This window comes from Cetorhinus maximus, unplaced genomic scaffold, assembly GCF_964194155.1.
Source record: "Cetorhinus maximus unplaced genomic scaffold, sCetMax3.hap1.1 HAP1_SCAFFOLD_807, whole genome shotgun sequence".
NCBI lineage: Eukaryota > Metazoa > Chordata > Chondrichthyes > Lamniformes > Cetorhinidae > Cetorhinus > Cetorhinus maximus.
The window spans coordinates 2,628-28,431 of record NW_027596749.1 but is presented as its reverse complement, the minus strand read 5'-3'; the positions used below and the strand labels follow the sequence as shown (position 1 = coordinate 28,431).

The 25,804-nt window shown below is 49.0% G+C and overlaps 1 protein-coding gene across 1 annotated transcript in view; it reads left to right on the top strand.

Annotated features, from left to right (window-relative positions):
- plxnd1 (plexin D1) overlaps positions 1–24,866 on the top strand; it is a gene marked incomplete at its 3' end in the record, with an annotated part of 127,196 nt that extends 102,330 nt beyond the window's left edge. The window contains exons 20-29 of the mRNA XM_078535998.1: positions 747–861; positions 1,271–1,378; positions 2,162–2,274; positions 4,578–4,700; positions 5,728–5,858; positions 10,648–10,846; positions 11,344–11,490; positions 17,524–17,680; positions 22,984–23,087; positions 24,803–24,866. Of these exons, the coding sequence (XP_078392124.1) occupies positions 747–861; positions 1,271–1,378; positions 2,162–2,274; positions 4,578–4,700; positions 5,728–5,858; positions 10,648–10,846; positions 11,344–11,490; positions 17,524–17,680; positions 22,984–23,087; positions 24,803–24,866 (1,261 nt within the window). The remainder of the gene's footprint in view (positions 1–746; positions 862–1,270; positions 1,379–2,161; positions 2,275–4,577; positions 4,701–5,727; positions 5,859–10,647; positions 10,847–11,343; positions 11,491–17,523; positions 17,681–22,983; positions 23,088–24,802) is intronic.
- Between the last annotated feature and the right edge of the window lie 938 nt (positions 24,867–25,804).

Genomic DNA, 25,804 nt, shown 5'->3' with positions numbered 1-25,804 from the left:
TATCTCTGTAATATACCCCAGCCCCACACGCCTCCAAGATATCTGCAGTCCTTCAATTCTGGTCACTTGTGCATCCCTGATTTTAATCTCTGCACCATTGGTGGCTGTGTCTTCAGCTGCCTGGGCCCTCAACCGCTTTGTGTCTCAGCCCCTCTCTCCTTGATGACTCTCTTTAAAAAATACTTCTTTGATCAAGTTTCTGGTCATCTGGCCCAGATTTCCCAGTTCCAGCAGCTGGGAGACAAACAGTGACACATGTGTCTCTATGGAGCACCTACCAGAACACTGGAGCGCTGCTAGATCCCAAGGGACATGTCTTCCTCCAATGACCTCAGGGGGCGTGTAGCCTCACTACATCTGCACCTGACCACTACTCCTCCCAACTTCCTTCACTGTTTGCTCTCTGCCGCAGGCAGGAGAGGAAGGCCCAGCTGCTCCATCATAAAAAGGTGACATTCCCCTTTACACAGTCAGCCATGTACGCCTCCTCTTTCCTGCTGACTGGCAGATCAACATACTATCTCCTCATGTGGCTCAGGGTGCAAATCTGTTTGATAGTGCTCCTGTGTGGGATATTTTACTATATTAGAGTGTTATACAAATACAATTTGTTATTGTGGTTATACATCCTGTACACTGAGTTTGATAAGTGCTGTATCCTGATGTAGATTGGGTTTGATAACTCCTGGAGTGCAGCTGGTTTGCTCTGTGCTGTGTTTCACTGACCTGTGTGGATTGTGTTGCAGGTACATGTGGGTAAATACAATGAGACGATAGCGATGGTGCAGCTGGGAGAGAGTGAGACCTCCATCGTGGTGTCGATTGTGGTGTGTGCCATGTTGCTGCTGGCTTGTGCCATTGGTAAGAAACTCACCTCAGTCTGGATGGGGCAAAGAGCAAAATGTTACAGCAGAACGTCAGATCAGAAAGACACTTCACACAAAACATTAACACAGCTCCTTCTGTTCCACACTGAGAGAATTGCAGAGAAATGAATGGCCCTGTCATGGAATCTGATTCAATGACAAGGCTGATGAAGTTCTTTAACTGTTTCCCTCTGTGTACATGGTCATCTCCTGTTTCTGTGTATCAGGCTCAATGGGCTGAATGGCCTCCTCCTATCCTGATGTTGCTTCCTTTCTGAGTGATGGATTGTTTGAAGCTGACTGCATTGCTCTGCAATTGGTAGAACCTCTTCTTTGTGTCAGAGCAGCTGACGATATTCAGCCTGACATTCAGCAGCCTGTGTGTCTGCCCTTGTATTTTGCAGCTCTGGTCGTTTTCTGTACAAAAAGCCGTCGAGCAGAACGATATCGGCAGAAGACCCTGCTTCAGATGGAAGAGATGGAGGCTCAGATTCGGGAGGAGATCCGTAAAGGTACATACTCAAAAGCTTAAGCCTTCTCTCCCTGCATGTTCCTGTGGAAATAGCAGTACAGTCGCTCCCACCTACTCTCTGACAAAACTAGACCCGTGCTTTTATTTTTGACTAGATACAGATTAGCACATCACAGCTTCAACAATGAAACCTCAATTGCAATGGTTTTTCAATGACTTCAGAAGGCCAACTGTATTGTTCAGGCTAAGGCACTATTTGGATTTATTCACATGTAAGATATGCAGAGTACAACAATTTACCTGAAAACATTTATCCCATTCATCAGAGTGATGGAAGGGGACATCAACAGTGCCATTAAGCAGCACTTACTCAGCAATAACCTGCTCATTAATGCCCAGTTTGGGTTCCGCCAGGGCCACTGAGCTCCTGACCTCATTACAGCCTTAGTTCAAACATGGATAAAAGAGCTGAACTCCTGAGGTGAGGTGACAGTGACTGCCCTTGGCATCAAGGCAGCATTTGACCGAGTGTGGCATCAAGCAGCCCTAGCAAAACTGGAGTCAATGGGAATCAGGGGGAAAACTGTCCGCTGGTTGGAGTCATACCTAGCACAAAGGAAGATGGTTGTGGTTGTTGGAGGTCAATCGTCTCAGCTCCAGGACATCATTGCAGGAGTTCCTCAGGGTGGTCCTAGGGTCTTGGCTGTAAAGCACTTTGGGATGTCCTGAGGTTGTGACAGGTGATATGGAAATGAGGTCTTTCTCTTTCTTGTATTTGATGAGGAAACTATTCCTAACCTTTGACCTTTCCCTGATGCTGCAGGTTTTGCTGAGTTGCAGACAGATATGACCGATCTGACTAAGGAGTTAAACCGCAGTCAGGGGATTCCCTTCCTGGAATATAAATACTTCGTCATTCGCACCTTCTTCCCAAAAGTGAGTCCGTTTGCATTTCCTTTCATTAGGCATGCTCCATGATCACTGGTGTGAGGGCGGCCTCCTCTTTATGCCTCTCTCACTCTCCTCTCTTTCAATATGTTCTCCCACTCACTTCATCCACCCGCATAGGATATCTCTGCTCTGTGTTCTCCCCTACCCCTCCCCCACCCCTCCCCCACTCCTCCTCATCTCCCCTACCCCTCCCCCACCCCTCCCCCACTCCTCCTCATCTCCCCTACCCCTCCCCCACCCCTCCCCCACCCCTCCCCCACTCCTCCTCATCTCCCCCACCCCTCACCCACCCCTCCTCATCTCCCCCACCCCTCCTCATCTCCCCCACCCCTCCTCATCTCCCCCACCCCTCCTCATCGCCCCCACTCCTCCTCATCTCCCCCACCCCTCCTCATCTCCCCACCCCTCCTCATCTCCCCCACCCCTCCTCATCTCCCCCACCCCTCCTCATCTCCCCCACCCCTCCTCATCTCCCCCACCCCTCCTCATCTCCCCCACCCCTCCTCATCTCCCCCACCCCTCCTCATCTCCCCCACCCCTCCTCATCTCCCCCACCCCTCCTCATCTCCCCCACCCCTCCTCATCTCCCCCACCCCTCCTCATCTCCCCCACCCCTCCTCATCTCCCCCACTCCTCCTCATCTCCCCCACTCCTCCTCATCTCCCCCACTCCTCCTCATCTCCCCCACTCCTCCTCATCTCCCCCACTCCTCCTCATCTCCCCCACTTCTCCTCATCTCCCCCACTCCTCCTCATCTCCCCCACTCCTCCTCATCTCCCCCACTCCTCCTCATCGCCCCCACTCCTTCTCATCGCACCCACTCCTCCTCATCTCCCCCACTCCTCATCTCCCCCACTCCTCCTCCATCTCTCCTGCTCCTCTTTCCCTTCAAACTCCCCCTCACCTCTTCGCTGCCTCTCTCTCCCTCCTCCATAAACTCCTCCCCCTTTTTCATTTCAGCCACTTAATGGCCCTACCCCCACCTCTCCTTCCCTGATCCCCGCCTCTCCCTCTATGACCCTCACCACTCCCTCCCTAATGCCCCCTCCCCATCCCTAACAACCCTTTCCCTCCCTAATCCCCCTCCTTCAATAACCCCTCTCCATCCCTGATCCCCACAATTCCTTCCCTAACACCCCCTCCCTCCCTAATCCCCCTCATTCACTAACACTGTCTCTCCCTTTCTGCCCCCCCTCTCCTCCCTGGCCCCCACTCCCATGCTCCTCTCCCTCTCCCTCCCTCCTCTGTCCTTCTATTTCTGCTGGGCTGTGATTGGTGAGATTTCTCTCTGCTGGGCTGTGATTGGTGAGATTTCCCTTGGCTGGGCTGTGATTGGTGAGATTTCTCTTGGCTGGGCTGTGATTGGTGAGATTTCTCTTGGTTGGGCTGTGATTGATCAGATGCCTCTTGGCTGGGCTGTGATTGGTGAGATTTCTCTTGGCTGGGCTGTGATTGGTGAGATTTCTCTTGGCTGGGCTGTGATTGATCAGATGCCTCTTGGCTAGGCTGTGATTGGTGAGATTTCTCTTGGCTGGGCTATGATTGATCAGATGCCTCTTGGCTAGGCTGTGATTGGTGAGATTTCTCTTGGCTGGGCTGTGATTGGTGAGATTTCTCTTGGTTGGGCTGTGATTGGTGAGATTTCTCTTGGCTGGGCTTTGATTGGTGAGATTTCTCACTGCTGGGCTGTGATTGGTGAGATTTCTCACTGCTGGGCTGTGATTGGTGAGATTTCTCACTGCTGGGCTGTGATTGGTGAGATTTCTCACTGCTGGGCTGTGATTGGTGAGATTTCTCACTGCTGGGCTGTGATTGGTGAGATTTCTCACTGCTGGGCTGTGATTGGTGAGATTTCTCACTGCTGGGCTGTGATTGGTGAGATTTCTCACTGCTGGGCTGTGATTGGTGAGATTTCTCACTGCTGGGCTGTGATTGGTGAGATTTCTCACTGCTGGGCTGTGATTGGTGAGATTTCTCATGGCTGGGCTGTGATTGGTTCTGAGTAAATTTGAGCGATGTTTTTCAGTGTGATGTGATTTGGGTGAAAGCCATTGGGTAATTGTATGGGTAACAAAATCTGAAAACAACCAATGAGGAAAGAGGTAAAAACAGAGAATTGAGCAATGGGGAAGAAAAGAAGCTGATAGTGATTTAACCCTTCGATGTCAGTGTGAGACTCGCTCTGTACTAGAGAGGGGTGATTTATTTTAATGGTGATTTATTTTAAAACTGCCTGTCCAGCCATTGCCCTGGGATTGATAATTATCCAGTGCAATCCTATATTCCAGTGTTCGGTTGATTGTGAAAGTCCGACCCCTGAACACTTCCATCAGCTGAATTCCCAGTCCAGGGTAGCTGCCATCTCCAGGAGCCCGCCAGAGACCCACCCACTGCTGCAGCTTGATTGGAAGGTGAGACTCAAATGATGAATCGCCAAACAATATTAATGCGATACTGAATCCAGTGACACAGACTCTAATGTAACACTGGATGCTAGCTTCTATCTGACATTGAATGCAGTGACACTGACTCTGTTGTGAGACTGTTTCTCACATGTCGGTGCAGACTCGATGGGCCGAAGGGCCTCTTCTGCACTTTGAGATTCTGTGATTCTGTGAATCCAGTAAACTGACTCCTATGTGACATTGAAGCAGGTGACGCTGACTCCTGTGTAACACCAAATCCAGCAATGCTAACTCTGGTGTGACACCAAATCCAGTGACACTCCTGTGTCATTCTGAATCCTGTTATGCTAACTCCAGTGTGACACTGAATCCAGTGTTGCCAACTTTGATGTGACACTGAATCCAATGACACTGACTCTGGGGTGATGCTGACGCTGGTGTGACACTGAATCCAATGATGCTGACTCTGGTGTGGCACTGAATCCAGTGACACTGACTCTGGTGTGACACTAAATAAGGTGACACTGACTCCAGTGTGAGACTCAATTCAGTGATGTGGATTCCAGTGTACCACTGAATTTTGGGATTTTTTTAATGTGACACTGAATCCAGTGATGCTGATTTTTGTGTGACACTGAATCCAGTGATGCTGACACCTCCGTGACATTCAATCCCGTGTTGCTGACTGCGATGTGACACTGCGTTTTGGAACTTTTTAATGTGACACTCAATCCAATGAAGGTGACTCCAGAATGATGCCGACTCCTGTGTGACACTGAATCCACACTCTGGGGCTGACCTTGTACTGGGGTGAGGGGGGGTCCACCCTTGGACTGACCCTGTACCAAGGTGAGGGGGGGTCCACTCTCGAGCTGACCCTGTACCAGGGTGAGGGGGGATCCACTCTCAGACTGGCCCTGTACTGGGGGAGAGGGATCCACCCTTGGACTGACTCCTTTCCCTGCATCTCCTCTTTCTGTTCTCTGGTTTGATTCCTGTCTTTAGCATCAATTTCCCGTTCTCTATGTTTTAGGTTCCTGAAAACTGTCGGCAGAACATGGAGGAGGGAATCAGCTTGTTCTCACTGCTACTGAACAACAAGCACTTTCTTGTTACCTTTGTCCACGCACTAGAACAGCAAAAGGATTTTGCAGTGAGGGACAGGTATGTATGCGGTGCTGACACTCGCTTACAAGGCTCCATTTAGCACCCAACCCTCACTGCCCTGAGAAGGCGGTAATGTTCACTGAGCAGATTGCTCACAGGGCACTTAGAGTCAACAATATATTGTGGGACTGAAATCAAGTGTAGGCCAGGGCAGGTGCAGGTGACAGGTTCCCCCCTCTCTCCTTCTCTGTTGCCCACGTTCACTGTATCTGTTCTGTTCTCGAGGCTTTCTGAAAGCAATTGGAAAGTAGAAGGTATCACAGCCAAACAATCCACAAGATGACCGAGAAAAGAGATGTCCAATCGTCTCTCTCTCTCGCCTTCTTCAGCACCCTATCCATCCCCCTGTGATGGTCCAGTCTGAAGGAGGTCCAAACACACGACCTACCGCCAACTTCCTGGGTTGCCCCTGGTAACAGTTGCTCCGGGACATAAGGACTGTATTGTGAAGGAGGAGGAGCTAAGAACACTCTCCCACCTCAGTAATCCATCACAAATATACAAACATAGGAAATAGGAGCAGAAGTAGGCCATTCAGCCCCTTGAGCCTGCTCCACCATTCAAGAAAATCATGGCCAATCTGTTTGTGTTTCTAATTCCACATTCCCATCTACCCCAGACAACCTTTGATTCTTGTTAGGCAAGGGAATCAATCTACCTCCGTCTTAAAAATATTCACTGATGCTGCTTCCACTGCCTTCTGAGGCAGAGAATTCCAAAGTCGCACAACCCTTAGAGAAAACATTCTCCTCATCTCTGCCCTAATTTAAAAACACTGCCCCCTAGCTCTGGACTCACCCACAAGAGGAAACATCCTTTCCACATCCACCTTGTCAAGACTGTTCAGGATCTTGTATACTTTAATCAAATCACCCCTCACTCTTCTAAACTCCAGTGGAAACAAGTCCAGTCTGTCCAACCTTTCCTCATAAGACAGACCAGTCATTCCAGGTATCAATCTAGTAAACGTCCTCTGAAACGCCTCCAATGCATTTACATCTTTCCTTAAATAAGGAGACCAAAACTGCTCACAGTATTCGAGGTGCAGTCTCACCAATACCCTGTATAACTGAAGCATAACATCCTTACTTTTATGTTCAATCCCTCTCTTAATAAAGGATATCATTCCATTAGTCTTCTTAATTACTTGCTGTATCTGCATACTAACTTTTTGTGACTCATGTACAAGAACACCTAGATCCCTCTGCACCTCAGAATTAAGCATTTAAGTAATACTCTGCTTTTTTTATTGGGTTATGACACAGCAGTTACCTTGCAAATTCAAAATGAGGTTTCTTTCAATTTGTTCCTTCGCACTGTTATAGGCTTACAGGTCGCCTGCCTCTGCCCTGCACACACAAAACTCTTTTCTGTATATACCTAGTCTTCCCTTTGAATGTAAATCCTCATTGTATCACCAGACCCTATGAACTCTACCTCTTCTAACAACAAAACCCCTTTCATAGTACCAATTTTATTAGTAATATAAACATATTGCTTGGTGTCTCTTCGTTAGGTACAAGATTTCACCCCCAGTCTTTGAATGGTTTATTCAACAAAATGCAAATATCCCCTCTACTTTATTGTTTACATCTCTAAACTACTGTACATCAAAGCACTCAGACTAGCTGGCTTTAATCCAATTAAGACACACACACTCACACCCACAGACACAGACTTTATTACAAGTCCAATTTAAAATAATTTCCAATAACATTACATACATTAATATCTTCATGACAATTCTTCCTGCCAAAGTGAACAATTTCACATTTTCCCACATTAAACTCTATTTGCCAGATCTTTGCCCACTCACTCAACCTATCTATATCCATCTGCAACCTCCTCATGTCCTCTTCACAACATACTTTCCTATCTATCTTTGTGTTATCTGCAAATTTAGCTACCATGTCTTCACTCCCCTCATCTAAATCATTGATGTAAATCATAAAAAGTTGAGGCCCCAGCACAGACCCCTGTGGGACTCCACTCATCACATCCTGCCAATCAGAAAAAGATCCATTTATGCATACTCTCTGCTTTCTGCCAGCCAGCCAATCTTCTATCCATGCCAATGTGTTACCCCCTACACTATGAGCTTTTATTTTCCACAATAATCTTTAATATGGCACCTTATCAAATGCCTTCAGGAAAGTATGTCTACAGGCTCCCCTTTATCCACAGCACATCTTGCTACTTCAAAGAACTTCAGTAAATTGGTTAAACATGATTTCCCTTTCACAAAACCATGCTGACTCTTCTCAATTACCTTGAGTTTTTCTAAGTACCCGGATCCTTATTGATTGATCCTAACATCTTCCCCACGACAGACGTCAAGCTAACTGGCCTGTAGTTTCCTGTTTTCTGCCTCCCTCCCTTCTTAAATATTTGCTACTTTCCAGTCTGATGGAACCTTTCCAGAATCTAGGGAATTTTGGAAAATTAACACCAGCGCATCGACTACCTCATTAGCCAACTTTTTAAGACCCTAAGGAGAAGTCCATCGGGACGGAGCCTTGGTCAGCCAGCAGCTCCAACAGTTTGCTCAGTACCACTTCCCTAGTTGATTGTAATTTCACCAAGTTCCCCTCTCCCTTCCACTTCCTAATTTGCAGCTATTACTGGAATGTTTTTGTATCCTCTATAGTTAAGACAGAAGCAAAATATTTGTTCATTTCATCCACCATTTCCTTATTATCTACTATTAACTCCTGATTCTCACTCTCTAGAGGACCAACATTCACTTTACCTGCTCTTCTCCTGTTTAAATACCTGTCAAAACTCTTGCTATCCGCTTTTACATTTCTAGCTAGCATCCTCTCATACTCTAATTTCTTTCTCCTGATTAACCTTTTGGCCATTCTCTGCCTGCCTTTATATTCTGACCAATCATCTGTCCTGTCACTCATCTTTGCGCAATTATATACTTTTTCCTCAAGTTTGATACTTTCCTTAACCTCTTTAGTTAATCATGGACTGTGAGTCCTCCCTTTATAATTTTTCTTTATAGCAGGCATATATTTATTCTGAATACTCTGAATTATCCCCTTAAATGTCTGCCACTGCTTCTCTATTGATCTATCCTCTAGCCTAGTTTCCCAGTTCACTTCAGCTAGCTCAGCTTTCATCCCCACATAGTTGCCCTTATTTAAGTTTAAGGTACTAGTCTTGGACCCACTCTTCTCCCTTTCAAACTGGATGTAAAATTCAATCATATTGTGGTTGCTGCTACCTAGCACTGCCTCTGAGGTCATTAATTAATCCTGTCACATTACACAATACCAAGTCTAATATAACCTGCTCTCTGGTTGGTTCCAGAATGTGTTGCTCTAAGAAACTATCTCGAAAGCATTCTAAGATCTCCTCATCCAGGCTACTACTGCCAGTCTGATTTTTCCAGTTTATATGTAGATTAAAATCAATCATGATTATTGCCATCCCTTTATCACAAGCACACAATATTCTCCATGAGTATTAACCCTTTCATAGCTCCTTAGAAGGTTAATATTGGACTCATACCCTATACCCTAGAACCTACCACCACAGACCTTCCTTGCAGGCCCCTGTCCTATCTTATTGCTTCTTCTAGAAGCCACGACCTCTGGCTGTCCTCCTTCATTCTCTTTCTCTTCACCCTGGCACCAGCAGAGGCCATGTCTCCCATTGTTTATGGAAACCTCTGCCCACTTGACCCTCTTTCCTCTTGCCCATTGAACGTTCCTGCCCTATGCAGTCACCTTTGCCCCAAGAAGCAGATTGACAGGAGTCTCTTAGCCTCCCTCACTCTTTCTCTCTCCCTCTTTTGTGGGTGGTCACCCATTCCCCACCCTTTCAATTCCTCTTGGCCTGTTAGGTCTGCTTCACCGGTTTTACTCATCTACCCTCCTGAATGGTTTAACCTGCTGCACTTGCATAGCTCCCTGTGAGAGTTCACAATGGGGTCATTGGCATCTGTCTGCGTGTGGGTGGCATTGATTCCAAAACCAATGGAAATGAGAATTTGGAGAAATGACACTTAATGAAATGCTGGTTTCACCTCAACTGGAGTATTGTGTCCAGTTCTGGGAATGACATTGTAGGAAGGATGTGAAGGCTTTAGAGACAGTGTAGAAAAGATTCATGAGAATGGTTCCAGGGATGAGGAACTTCAGTTACATTGAGAGACTGAAGTAGCTGGGGGTGTTCTCAGAGAAGGATGTAAGGAGATTTGTTAAGAGTTGTTCAAAATCATCAATGGTTTTGGAAGAGTGAATAAGGACAAACTCTTTGCACTGGCTGGTAACCAAAGGACGCAGATTTAAGGTCACTGGCCAAAGAGCCAAAGACAACATGAGAATATTTTTCCACAGTGAATTTTATGATCAAGAATGTACTGCCTAGGGCACAGGAAGCAAATTCAATAATAGCTTTCACAAAGCAGGGAACTAATTGGATGGCAATTCAAGAGCCATCAAAGACATGTTGGGCTAAATAGTCTCCTGTGCTGTATCATCCTATGTTTTATGGGTGGCTGATCCAATCTCGCCAAAGTCACAATTATCCCCACCAGCAAGGTGAAGAAACCCAAGCTGATTTCTTCCTCTAACTCAGGGTGCTGAGGCCAACTACAGTCTGCCACTACCCCCATCCAACCAGCTAACCTGACTGAGGTCCATAATCAGCATTGTGCAGGGGTGGCAGTTCAGCACCACATTCACTGGGAAGCCGGATAAGGAAAAGGAGTAGGTCACTCAACTTCTGGAAACAGGATTAAAGTCCAAATACAAATGGTGCTGTTTATCCCCAGGTGTAACTTGGCATCTTTGCTGACCATTGCACTGCACGGCAAGTTGGAGTACTACACCAGTATCATGAAGGATCTGCTGGTGGATCTCATTGATGCTTCTGCTTCCAAGAACCCCAAGCTGATGCTGCGAAGAACAGAGTCGGTGGTGGAGAAGATGCTGACCAACTGGATGTCCATCTGCATGTACAGCTTCCTCAAGGTACAGTCTGCATCATCTCCTCATCTTTGTGTCCTTTCCATCAACTCCACTGGCTTCACTGTCATGCCCCCATTCCTCTCAGTCACATGGCAGGCTGGGGAATACATCGGAAAATAGGGATCATTCCAGGATAAAAGGCCAAGACTCATCTACAATCACCTAGACTAATCGTAATATACAACTCTAATGGAGTGTTGACTAATTGCAATAAATCACAAATGAGTGAGTGTATGACAGAGCAAGACGCCACATGAAGGAAATCCCAATGGGAAACACAGGCCCCAGACTCCTTTTTCCCTCAGAGCATTCCACTCTTCCCACATACCTTGTGACTGCCCCTATCTAGTGATACCCAGGCACCATGACACTGTATCCAGTGACACTGTACCTGGTGACACTGTACCTGGTGACTGTACCAGTGATGCTGTACTCTAATGTGGATGTAACATTCTCCTGACACTGAGCCACATCTTTCACTGTTTGCATCTGTGTTACAGGAGACGGTGGGTGAGCCCTTCTTCTTGTTACTGTGTGCCATGAAGCAGCAAATTAACAAAGGTTCGGTGGATGCCATTACGGGAAAAGCTCGGTACACTCTGAATGAAGAGTGGCTGCTACGAGAAAATATTGAAGCAAGGCCAATGGTAAGAAATAGGAGGAGCACAGTGGACTGGAACAGTGGCACCGGCTCATAGTAACAGTGGTCCTGGGGAACAGGCCTAAAAACAGGATCGGGGACTGGGGATCAACCAGGGGTCGGCATCAGGGGCCAAGGCCATGGTTCAGTGTCAGGCTCGGGGCTGATGTGCCCCTTTTGACAGGAAAGTGTAATTACAATGTGACTAGTTTACATAGAGAGTTTCCATTACAAACAAGATCTGTGGAATTCATAATAGAAATATGAAATGAAGTGTGTGCAGAAGTTTGACAAATTAATCAATTGTCCTGAAAATTTGAATCAATGAGGGAACAGCTTAGCTTTGACTGGTATTGGCATTAGGGGACAACCCCATACTCTCCCCTTTTACTGATAATTTAACAAGAATCAAATAAACACAGTCAATGTTCAGCAGTTAGTGTAGCAAGTCATCGTGATAGATGCAGTGTTTATTGACACAAATTATCCCATTACTTTTTAGGAAAGCAGTTGATTAATTAATTAATCTATTGTTACAATGTGCCTGTTTCACTGTTAGGACTCAGTCCAGTTCAGTTTGATATATTCTCTCTTGTGAGGAGATGTACACACCTGAAATCTTTTCAAAATGTTGCAAACTGCATCCAATGAAAGTTCTTATGATGGTTGTTATGCAATGCTCTCCTGAAAAGGTTAATAGAAGCAGATTCAACAGAAAGTTTCAAAAGGGGCTTGGATAAATACTTGAGCTGGTAAAATTAGCAGGGCTATGGACAAAGAGCAAGGGGGAGTGGGACTAATGGATATCCCTTTCAAAGAGCTGGCACAGACACAATGGGCCGAAGGGCTTCTTCCAGTGCATTGTCATTCTATGATTCTAAAATGTTCTGGGGAGGTGCAGCAGACCACAAACCATCTCCTGTCCCAGAACAGAAACTGTGTGCATGGTATTTGGAATAATCACCGCCAACTTGGCCAGCCCAACGTAACTTGGATGCTGGGATAGAATGTCACACATCCAAATTTAACCACTGACACACAGATAGGTGCCACTGTGAGCAGTGTATATGAAAGTGTAACATCACAAAGAGGTATTGATATTGTAAGTGAATGGACAATACTGTGGCAAAGGATTTTAAACATGAGGTCATCCACTTTAGACTGAAAAAGGATAGAACAGGGTACATGGTGAAAGGATAGAAACAGCTGGAGGACCAAAGAAATCTTGGGGTCCAGGTATACAGGTCATTAAAATGTCAGGAACAAGTTCAGAAAATAATCAAAGAGGTGGCCTCCATGTTTAGAAGTCTAGAATACAGAAGGATAGAAGTCATGTTTCAGATACAAAGCCCTGGTTAGACTGCACCTGAAGTTACTGTGAGCAGTTCTGGGCACCACACCTTAGGGAAGATATATTGACCTTGGAGGGAGTGCAGTGTAGGGGGAGGATTTTTCCCTCGTCGGGCAAGCTTAGCGGGGGCGGTCAGGGGAGGTCGCGGCCGGACCGTGATTTCATGCTATGGGCCAATTAAGACCCACCCAGCATGAAATGTGAGCAGCAGTGCTGAGCGCTGCCTGTGTGGAGGGAACAGGAGGAGGGTGAGAGTGAACTTTGAGCATGCGCGTGAGTGCGCACTTGAAAACCTCCCTGAGGCATTGAGCCACCTCAGGGAGATGAACAGATTTTAAAAATTAGAAACAAAGGTTTATAAAATATTATTAAACATGACCCCATGAGCAGCGACAGGTAATGAATTAAATTTTAAAATTTTGATTTTGTTTTTATTTGCTGTTGGAAACCTCATCCGGCCCGTGGATGAGGTTTCCAAAAGATGCAAAGGCCGTTTGGCCTTTTCGCCTGCCCACCAACTGTAAGGTTGGACAGGCAGCGAAAATTTTCTTTTAATTACCTTTTTACTGTCCTTAATAGGCCTTATAATTGTCGGGCACACTGATGACTCTGGCGCGCACCCGCTGACTGAAATATCGCGCAAGTACGCAATGACGTCAGGATGATCGCCCGATGTCATCGTGCGTCGTTTTACGCTCAGTCGGGTAGGGTGTGCACCAGCCCGTTGAGCCAAAAATTCTCACCTAGGTTTACCAGAATGATACCTGGACTCCAAGGCTAAAATTACAAGGATTTAGGGGGGGTGTAGTATTTGCTGGGAATCAGCAGGTTAAGGGATGGTTTGATTAAAGCTTTCAAGATATTAGTGGAAATAGATTGTAATATTATCCCAACACGATTTTGGAAGAATATTAACATGCATAGGTGTACATGTATAGCCAGAGTACCACTCACTACTGCACTACAGTCAGTGTACCAAAACAACAATATATCATTCCACAGCACATGGTGAGATCTGGAAAATACACTTGATGTCAATGCCAGCATTTTATGTCTCAAAGTGAGATTAGTTTGAATTTCTTGCCATCACAAAGATGGTGGCAGTGGGCGTCTATGAGTAAAAAACCCAAGCATTTTAAAAGAATATAATGCTGACTTAGATTGAAAAATAAACCTGAACGAGAGAGAGAAAAAACGGAGTGAATTGTGTGAAAAGGAAATGGCGGCCCCTGCAGCAGCGAGTGCGCAATGCGCAGCCCCCACCATGAAGGGGAAGGACAATGATGTCGAGCAGACATTTGAGAAATTTTTTTAAAATGGCAGATTGACATTCAGTGGTTTTCCAAAAGGCACAAATGAAGAAGAAAGGGTCAGCAACCTCCTTTTCTGGACAAGAAAGGTGTTTCTCAATAGCCGAGGAATAAGCGAAGACAATAAAAATACCAAGACAAAAACTGAGAAATTCAGCACACATCTCCAGCCTTGGCCAAACCATCGGATCCACCACCATGAATTTCAGAGCGTGAGACAGGAACCACTAGAGCTATTGGCAGTTTTTTGAATGAGATTGAGAAATGTAACCAGCAAGTGTTTAAGTCAGAGAAACAGATGAAAGGCTGATAGACCAGCTCATTTGGAAGGATAAAAAGCTCTGATTGGAGAGGACAAGCTTACAGTATTGCAGACTGCGGACAGTGCCAGAGTGCATGAAGCCATGAGTAGACAGATGAAGATGCTGACTACCCAAACGGCTAGCTTTTGTGAAGTCAAGAGAAAGGCAGCAGGTTTGATGCAGTGAAACAGTAACACAGGAATGCTTGCCAGACAGAGAGAAAGATGAGCAAGAGTTGTGGACAACCACATGAGTTCACAGACAGAAGGAAATGTCCTGTATATGGATTAAATTGCAGAGCTTGTGGAAAGCCAAATCACTGGGAAAAGAAGTGCAGAACAAAGAAAGGAGGTGGTAAACGAGTGATCGAAGACAGCAACAGGATGAATGAGAAGTAAAAGAAACAAAAACATCCATGGTCTGGAAGATGGCAATGAGTTTGAGGATATGGCATAGGAACCATACAACTTCATGAAATGGCTGGATGTGACTGTTCCCAGAGAAAATAAATTCACACAAACATTCAGATCAGGAAGAGGGTGAGAAATAAGCCCACAACCATAAATCTGAAGCTGAAGCTTGATACTGGGGCACAGAGTAACATTTATCCTGCTCAGAATTTACCAGAAGATCTTTCCTGAAAATCTGGAATTAAATGGATACCCAAGGACAGGTGTTCTGAAACTGAGCAACATTACGCTAATGGCATAAGGGGGAAGTGAGATTCGGCAGCTAGGAACAATCCAAATCAGAGGGACACACAAAGGAAAGGATGTTACCTGTATGTTCTATGTCATTGAAACAGATGGCCCTGCTATCCTGGCTTGAGCAGTTGCGAAGAACTGCAGCCTATCTCAGTAAACCATGAGACAGAAGATCTTGATATAAAGATCCATCATCTGGTCTAGCAGAGATGGCATCTCACTAGAAGATGATGTTCTGCTAGTCAGATCCAGAATAATCGCACCCAAAATGATGCAGAAAAATCTTCTGAAGATACGTGAAGATCACATGGAAATGGAAAAGTGTAAGCTCAGAGCCAGATCAGCTATGTACTGGATAGGCATCTACAAAGACATTGAAGGAGTGGCATCTACATGCAGTGTATGTCAGAAGTGCAGAAAAGCACAGCAGAATGAGGAAATGATATCTACTGAAGTACCACTCAGACCATGTCATAGAGTGGGAGCCAATTTATTCGCACACAATCAAGAATGGTATCTCACAGTTGCAGAGTACAGCTCAAAGTTCCCTTTTATCAGAAAGGTGAAAGATTTGAGAGCCACAACAATCATCTCAGCAATAAAAGTTCTATTTGCTGAGCAAGGGATTCCTGAAAGAGTAATATGTGATAATAGAACCCAATTCACTTCCAGAGAATTTAAAGAATTCACTCAACAGTATGGGTTCAACAACATAACCTCATCACCACATTACCCAAGGGGACACAAGTTTATTGAAAGACACATTCAGACAATCAAGAGAACCCTCACGAAATGCTGGGAGACAAAGGAAGACCCAAACCTACTGTCTTGTCACTCTAATTTACCCCTCTCAAGGCATGAAGTCACCTGCAGAGGTGTTGAATGGAAAAAAGTATAAGACAACTTTGCCAATCTAGATACTCCCTCCAAGTGACGAGGAGGAATAAAACAACTCACTGATACACAGGTAGGAGAAAGAGGTCAGCACTTCAACTAGCACTCCAAATCCCTGCCTGAATTGTTGAGAGGACAAACTGTACATGTACAGGATCCGATCATGAAAACCTGGAACTCAGGAAAAATTGGTGAAGCTGAGACTCCAAGGTCATACATTATTGAGACCAAAGCTGATAAGCAAATTAGAAGAAATAGAGTCCATATTCAACGTACACCCAACGCTAACCAGCAACACCGCTAACCAGCAACACCACAATACCAGCAACATCACTAACCAGCACAACAACATCACTAACCAGCAAGGCAACATCACTAACTGGCACAACATCATTAACCGGTGAGACAACATCACCAGCTTCACCAACAAGCAGCGTGACATCAATGTCACCGGCAACATCACTAACCAGCAAGACATCACTAACTAGCAACACCACAACACCAGCAACATCACTAACCAGCGAGACAACACCATGAGCTTCACCAATAAGCGTTGTGACATCAACATCATTAGGAGCAACACTCAGAACATCACACAACACATTAGCTCATCACCGAGAGTATTGAATACCAAACCCATGAGATGGTGGCACAACTCCCTACCCCGTGAGCAATACCCTCAGTAATGCTTATTGAGAAAAAAAACAAGCTATAAAAGAGCTTTAAACTTTGGAATTATATGTTTAATTATAAAAGTTGATTGTAAATTTTCTTTAGGCATAAGGAAGAGATAATGATTGAAACATTATGTTGATGTGAAGAGGCATTTTATTTTTTTAAAGAGGAATTTTACATTTTTATATCATTCTAATATGATTTAGGAACTATATCATGATGCGTCAATATACATGTATATACAGAGTACCACATCACTCACTGCGCTACGGTCAGTGTACCAAAACAATAATGTATTGTTCCGCCAAACCCATGGTGAGCATTTGGAAAAAGACACTTGGTGAAAGCTCCAGTATTTGTGTCTAAAAGTGTGATCATTTCAAACTCCTGGGAACCGCACAACATAATACAGAGAGGGCATAAGTTTAAAAATTAAAGCCTTCTGAAGTGAAATTAAGAAACAATTCCACACACAAAGAGTAGAAGTTTGGAACTCTCTGCTGCAAATGACAATTGATGCTAGATCAATTGTGAATTTGAAATCTGAGATTGATATTTTTAAAATCAAAGTAGTAAGGGATATGAGTCAAAGACAGGTTTATGCAGTTAGATCGCAGATTAGCCATGATTTCACTGAGTGCTGGGACAGGCACAAGGGACTGAAGTGGTCTCTTCCTGTTCCAAAACCTGGGCAGGACAAGCCCAATGCCTCCCCCCAATACTCCCTGATAGTTTGGAGTTTCTTCACCCAGTCCCCTGCTGAAAGACTGTGAATATAAACTGTCCATCCCTGCACTCCAACAGAACCTGAATGTGTCATTCCAAGGGTGCGGTATGGACTCCATCACAGTCCGAGTCATGGACAGTGACTCCATCAGCCAAGTCAAGGAGAAGATTCTGGAAGGATTTTACAAAAATGTGCCTTTCTCCCAGTGGCCCAGAGTGGAAGATGTGGATCTGGGTAAGTGTTTCTCGTGTTTCTAATCTTGTTAAGTAAAGTGAGACAGAGAAACAATGAAAATGTCCATTACTGCCTCTCCACGTGAAAAGATGATTTCTTCCCACAGTTCTCTGGCATCACAGGAAGGCTTCTGAATCTCAACAGACTGAACCACAGGCATCGGGCCCAGTGCACTGTGTCAACCCCAGGGATCGGGCCCAGTGCACTGTGTGAACCCCAGGCATCAGGCCCAGTGCACTGTGTGAACCCCAGGGATCAGGCCCAGTGCACTGTGTGAACCCCAGGCATCGGGCCCAGTGCACTGTGTGAACCCCAGGCATCGGGCCCAGTGCACTGTGTGAACCCCAGGCATTGGGCCCAGCGGACTGTGTGAACCCCAGGCATCGGGCCCAGCGGACTGTGTGAACCCCAGGCATCGGGCCCAGCGCACTGTGTTAACCACAGGGACCGGGCCCAGTGCACTATGTGAACCAAAGGCACTGGGTCATGCGCACTGTGTGAACCCCAGGGATCGGGCCCAGCGCGCTGTCTGAGCCCCAGGCATCGGGCCCAGTGCACTGTGTGAACCCCAGGCATCGGGCCCAGCGCACTGTGTTAACCACAGGGACCGGGCCCAGTGCACTATGTGAACCAAAGGCACTGGGTCATGCGCACTGTGTGAACCCCAGGGTTTGAGCCCAGCGCGCTGTCTGAACCCCAGGGACCGGACACAGCGCACTGTGTAAACCGCAGGCACTGGGCCCAACGAACTGTGTGAGCCCTAGGCACTGGGCACAGCGCACTATGTAAACACCAGGCACTGGGCACAGCACACTATGTAAACCCCAGGCACTGGGCACAGGGCACTGTGTGAACCCCAGGCACTGGACCCAGTGCACTGTGTAAACCACAGGCACTGGACCCAGTGCACTGTGTGAACCCCTGGGTCTGGGGCCAGCGCACGGTGTGAGCCCCAGGTACTGAGCCCAGTGCACTGTGTGAACCCCTGGGTCTGGGGCCAGCGCACGGTGTGAGCCTCAGGCACTGGGCCCAGTGCAATGTGTGAAGCCCAGGCATCGGGCCCAGTGCACTGTGTAAACCCCAGGGACCGGGCCCCGCGCACTGTGTGAAGCCCAGGCACCGGGCCCCACGCACTGTGTAAACCCCAGCGACCGGGCCCAGCGCACTGTGTAAATCCCAGGGACTGGGCCCCGCGCACTGTGTAAATCCCAGGGACCGGGCCCAGTGCACTGTGTGAACCCCAGGCACCGGGCCCCGCGCACTGTGTAAACCCCAGGGACCGGGCCCCGTGCACTGTGTAAACCCCAGGGACCGGGCCCCGTGCACTGTGTAAACCCCAGGGACCGGGCCCAGCGCACTGTGTAAATCCCAGATACCGGGCCCAGTGCACTGTGTAAACCCCAGGGACTGGGCCCAGTGCACTGTGTAAACCCCAGGGACTGGGCCCAGAGCACTGTGTAAACCCCAGGGACCGGGCCCAGCACACTGTGTAAACCCCAGGGACCGGGCCCAGAGCACTGTGTAAACCCCAGGGACCGGGCCCAGTGCACTGTGTAAACCCCAGGCACCGGGCCCAGTGCACTGTGTAAACCCCAGGGACCGGGCCCAGAGCACTGGGTAAACCCCAGGGACCGGGCCCAGTGCACTGTGTAAACCCCAGGGACCGGGCCCAGAGCACTGTGTAAACCCCAGGGACCGGGCCCAGTGCACTGTGTAAACCCCAGGGACCGGGCCCAGAGCACTGTGTGAACCCCAGGCATCGGGCCCAGTGCACTGTGTGAACCCCAGGCATCGGGCCCAGTGCACTGTGTGAACCCCAGGCATCGGGCCCAGTGCACTGTGTGAACCCCAGGCATCGGGCCCAGTGCACTGTGTGAACCCCAGGCATCGGGCCCAGTGCACTGTGTTAACCCCAGGGACCGGGCCCAGTGCACTGTGTGAACCAAAGGCACTGGGTCATGCGCACTGTGTGAACCCCAGGGATTGGGCCCAGCGCGCTGTCTGAGCCCCAGGCATCGGGCCCAGCGCACTGTGTGAACCCCAGGCATCGGGCCCAGTGCACTGTGTGAACCCCAGGCATCGGGCCCAGCGCACTGTGTGAACCCCAGGCATCGGGCCCAGCGCACTGTGTGAACCCCAGGCATCGGGCCCAGTGCACTGTGTGAACCCCAGGCATCGGGCCCAGCGCACTGTGTTAACCACAGGGACCGGGCCCAGTGCACTATGTGAACCAAAGGCACTGGGTCATGCGCACTGTGTGAACCCCAGGGTTTGAGCCCAGCGCGCTGTCTGAACCCCAGGGACCGGACACAGCGCACTGTGTAAACCGCAGGCACTGGGCCCAACGAACTGTGTGAGCCCTAGGCACTGGGCACAGCGCACTATGTAAACACCAGGCACTGAGCACAGCACACTATGTAAACCCCAGGCACTGGGCACAGGGCACTGTGTGAACCCCAGGCACTGGACCCAGTGCACTGTGTAAACTCTAGACACTTGACCCAACGAACTGCGTGAGCCCTAGGTACTGGGCACAGCGCACTATGTAAACCCCAGGCACTGGGCCCAATGGACTGTGTGAGCCCTAGGCACTGGGCACTGTGCACTATGTAAACACCAGGCACTAGGCACAGCGCACTGTGTAAACGCCAGGCACTGGGCACAGTGCACTATGTAAACCCCAGGCACTGGGCACAGGACACTGTCTGAACCCGAGGCACTGGACCCAGTGCACTGTGTAAACCACAGGCACTGGACCCAGTGCACTGTGTGAACCCCAGGGACTGGACCCAGCGCACTGTGTGAGCCCTAGGCACTGGGCACAGCACACTATGTAAACACCAGGCACTGGGCACAGCGCACTGTGTAAGCCCTAGGCACTGTGCACAGCGCGCTATGTAAACCCCAGTCACTGGAACCAGTGCACTGTGTGAACCCCAGGCACTGGGCCCAGCGTATTACATAAATCCCAGGCACAGGGCCCAGCACACTGTATGAACCCCTAGGACTGGGCCCAGCGCACTATATAAGCCCCAGGCACTGGGTCCAGTGCACTGTGTGAACCCCAGGCACTGGACCCAGCGTACTGTGTGAGGCCCAGGCACTGGGCCCAGCGCACTGTATGAACCCCTAGGATTGGGCCCAGTGCACTGTATAAGCCCCAGGCACTGGGCCCAGCACACTGTGTGAACAACTGGAACTGTGCCCAGCGCACTGTATAAGCCCCAGGCACTGGGTCCAGTGCACTATGTAAACCTCCGGGACCAGGCCCAATGCACTGTGTAAACCCCAAGCACTGAGCCCAGTGCACTGTGTGAACCCCTGGGACTGGGCCCAGCGCACTGTGTAAACCCCAGGCACCGGGCCCCGCGCACTGTGTTAACCACAGGGACCGGGCCCAGCGCACTATGTGAACCCAAGGCACTGGGTCATGCGCACTGTGTGAACCCCAGGGATCGGGCCCAGCATGCTGTCTGAACCCCAGGGACTGGGCCCAGTGCACTGTGTAAACCGCAGGCACTGGGCCCAATGAACTGTATGAGCCCTAGGCACTGGGCACAGCACACTATGTAAACCCCAGGCACTGGGCACAGGACACTGTGTGAACCCCAGGCACTGGACACAGTGCACAGTGTGAGCCCTAGGCACTGGGCACAGCACACTATGTAAACCCCAGGCACTGGGCACAGTGCACTGTGTAAGCCCTAGGCACTGGGCACAGCGCGCTATGTAAACCCCAGTCACTGGACCCAACGAACTGTGTGAACCACAGGCACTGGACCCAGTGCACTGTGTGAATCCCAGGCACTGGGCCCAGCGTATTACATAAATCCCAGGCACAGGGCCCAGCGCACTGTATGAACCCCTGGGACTGGGCCCAGCGCACTGTATAAGCCCCAGGCACTGGGTCCAGCGCACTGTGTGAATCCCAGGCACTGGACCCAGCGCACTGTGTGAGGCCCAGGCACTGGGCCCAGCGCACTGTATAAGCCCCAGGCACTGGGTCCAGTGCACTATGTAAACCTCCGGGACCAGGCCCAATGCACTGTGTAAACCCCAGGCACTGAGCCCAGTGCACTGTGTGAACCCCTGGGTCTGGGGCCAGCGCACGGTGTGAGCCTCAGGCACTGGGCCCAGTGCAATGTGTGAAGCCCAGGCATCGGGCCCAGTGCACTGTGTAAACCCCAGGGACCGGGCCCCGCGCACTGTGTGAAGCCCAGGCACCGGGCCCAGCGCGCTGTGTAAACCCCAGCGACCGGGCCCAGCGCACTGTGTAAATCCCAGGGACTGGGCCCCTCGCACTGTGTGAACCCCAGGCACCGGGCCCCGCGCACTGTGTAAACCCCAGGGACTGGGCCCCGCGCACTGTGTAAATCCCAGGCACCGGGCCCAGAGCACTGTGTAAACCCCAGGGAGTGGGCCCAGTGCACTGTGTAAATCCCAGGGACCGGGCCCAGAGCACTGTGTAAACCCCAGGGACTGGGCCCAGAGCACTGTGTAAATCCCAGGGACCGGGCCCCGCGCACTGTGTAAACCCCAGGGACTGGGCCCCGCGCACTGTGTAAACTCCAGGGACTGTGCCCAGTGCACTGTGTGAACCCCAGGCACCGGGCCCCGTGCACTGTGTAAACCCCAGGGACTGGGCCCCGCGCACTGTGTAAATCCCAGGGACTGGGCCCAGTGCACTGTGTAAACCCCAGGGACTGGGCCCAGAGCACTGTGTGAATCCCAGGCACTGGGCCCAGCATATTACGTAAATCCCAGGCACTGGGCCCAGCACACTGTGTGAACCCCAGGCACTGGGCCCAGTGCACTGTGTAAACGCCAGGGACCGGGCCCAGTGCACTGTGTAAACCCCAGGGACCGGGCCCAGTGCACTGTGTGAACCCCAGGCACCGGGCCCAGTGCACTGTGTAAACCCCAGGGAGTGGGCCCAGCGCACTGTGTAAACCCCAGGGAGTGGGCCCCGCGCACTGTGTAAACCCCAGGGACCGGGCCCAGAGCACTGTGTAAACCCCAGGGACTGGGCCCAGAGCACTGTGTAAACCCCAGGCACTGGGCCCAGTGTATTACGTAAATCCCAGGCACTGGGCCCAGCACACTGTGTAAACCCCAGGCACTGGGCCCAGCGTATTACGTAAATCCCAGGCACTGGGCCCAGCACACTGTGTGAACCCCAGGCACTGGGCCCAGCACACTATGTTTATCCCTAGGACTGGAGACACTTTGTGAAAAGCCATCATTGGTGTATGTGACACGTAAGGTTAAGTTCATTCTGATAGATCTCCTTTTCTTCTTGGCAGAGTGGTTTGCTTCAAGTAGTGACAGTCGCATCCTGCGAGACCTGGACAACACGTCTGTGGTCGAGGATGGCCGAAAGAAACTCAACACTGTTGCCCATTGCAAGGTGAGGAGCAGCCAGTGAGTTCTTCCCACAGTTGCATTTCCCCCCTCACTCCGTTGACCTTTTCTAGGGTCCTGACCAATGAGGGCTAACTTTCTTATCCAAATACCAATTTGCCAGGTGTGAGTGAGTGTTGTCAGCTTGTTTTCCATGAAGTTCCTTACAAACAAGCTTGCTGCCTCATCTATCTGTCTGAGACACCCACTGACCTTCGAGTCCGTCTGCCTCCCTCAGACACTGACTGACCCCTTACACCATCTGCCCTCGTCAGACACTGACTGACCCCCAAGTCCGCCTGTATCCCTCAGACACTGACTGACCCACGAGTTCATCTGTCTCCCTCAGACACTGCCTGACCCCTTACTCCGTCTGTCTCCCTCAGACACTGTCTGACCCCTTACTCTATCTGTTTCCCTCAGACACTGATTGACCCCTTACTCTGTCTGTCTCCCTCAGACACTGATTGACCCCTTACTCTGTCTGTCTCCCTCAGCACTGACTGACCTTCGAGTCCACTTGTCTCCCTCAGACACTGACCCCCAAGTTCATCTGTCTCCCTCGGACAGCCCAATACCCTAATCTGTCTCTCAGATACTGACTAATCCTTGAGCCTGTCTCTCTCAGGCATTGCTAAGTAAATTAAACTTCTTTAAAACATTATTTTTTGATTTTTTGCAGCTTTACAGGTATCTAGAATAGACCTCCATGTGTCAAAAAGTGACTAAGATATGAAATAAATATGTGAAATGATGAGAGATATGATGGAAGCATCACTGCCTCTCTCTGGCACACAGTACTGGATGAACCATAATTACTTATTATTAAATATTGGGAAGACTGAAGCCATTGTCTTCAAATCCCATCACCATTCTTCTTCTGAGTGATTGATTCAGGCTGAACCAGATTGTTTGTAATGTCTGTTTGACTCTGACTGAGCTTCCGATCCCAATACTGACCATCACCAGACCAGCTGCTTCTACCTCGATAACTTCACCTGCCTCCTCCTGTTGTCTCAACTCAGCTGCTGCTGAAACCCTTTCATTCCTCTGGACGTCTATTCCAACACTCTTCTGGCCCCCTGCACCCCCTCTGTAAACTTGAACTCATCCAAAACTCAACTACCCATATCTCAATTTGAGCCAAGTCTCGTTCACCCATCATCCCTGTGTTCATAAGACCATAAGACATAGGAGCAGAAATTAGGCCATTCGGCCCATCGAGTCTGCTCCACCATTCAATCATGGCTGATAAGTTTCTCAACACCATTCTCCCTCCTTCTCCTTCAGTGGCCGACATTAGGCTCCTGCACCATGTAGGCCCCCACTTCAGAATTCTCATCCTCATAATTAAGTCTCTCTCTGACCTCACCACTCCCTCGTCCAGTCTCACAACCCTCCAAGATATTGGTGTTCCTCAGTACTTTCCCTCACCATTGGTGCCTAGGCCATAGGCTCTGGAATTCTCTCCCTACACCTTTCAACCTCTTCACCTCACTTTCCTCCTTTAAGACACTCCTTAAAATGAGGTCTTCTGGTCACCGGACCTAATGCCTTTCTGGGTGACATTTTGTTTTTGAAAGCTCCTGTGAAGCACTTTGGGCTTTTTTATTCCATTGCAGGGTGAAAGTTGTTGTGATGTCCCTGTCAGCCCGGTGACTGTTGAATGTGGGCAGTCACAGCCATGGTAATAATGCCTTCTGACCTTTCGACTGTCTCTAGGTCCCTGATGGAGCCTCGTTGGCCATGAGCTTGAAAGACAAGTGGGACGGCACATTAGGGCGAGGTATGTCCGGGTGAAGCTGGAACTCCAAGGTGGGACTTCAGTTATATGGAATGTTCCAGAATCAGAGAGAGGGGTTGGTACAAGGAACATTCCAGGGGTAAAGACATGGGCTGTGAATGGACCAGAAGGTAAATATAGGGGCTGTGAACATTCCAGGAGGTAAATATAGGGGCTGTGAATGGACCAGAAGGTAAATATAGGGGCTGTGAACATTCCAGGGGGTAAATATAGGGGCTGTGAACATTCAAGGGGGTAAATATAGGGGCTGTGAACATTCAAGGGGGTAAATATAGGGTCTGTGAACATTCCAGGGGGTAAATATGGGTCTGTGAACATTCAAGGGGGTAAATATAGGGGCTGTGAACATTCAAGGGGGTAAATATAGGGGCTGTGAACATTCCAGGGGGTAAATATAGGGTCTGTGAACATTCCAGGGGGTAAATATAGGGGCTGTGAACATTCCAGGGGGTAAATATAGGAGCTGTGAACATTCCTCGGGGTAAATATAGGGGCTGTGAACATTCCAGGGGTAAATATAGGGTCTGTGAACATTCAAGGGGGTAAAAATAAGGGCTGTGAACATTCCAGGGGGTAAATATAGGGGCTGTGAACATTCCAGGGGGTAAATATAGGGTCTGTGAACATTCCGGGGCAAATATAGGGGCAGAGAAGATTCCAGGGGTTAAATGTAGGGGCTGTGAACATTCCGGGGCAAATATAGGATCTGTGCACATTCCGGGGCAAATATAGGGGCTGAGAACATTCCAGGGGGTAAATACAGAGGCTGTGAATGATTCAGGGGGTTAATGCAGGGGCTGCGAATGGTCCGGATGGGGGTAAATACTGGGACTGTGAATAGTCCGGGGGGTAAATACAGAGGCTGGGATTGGTCTGGAGGGTAAATATAGAGTCTATAAGTGTTCTGGAGGTGGTGGGAC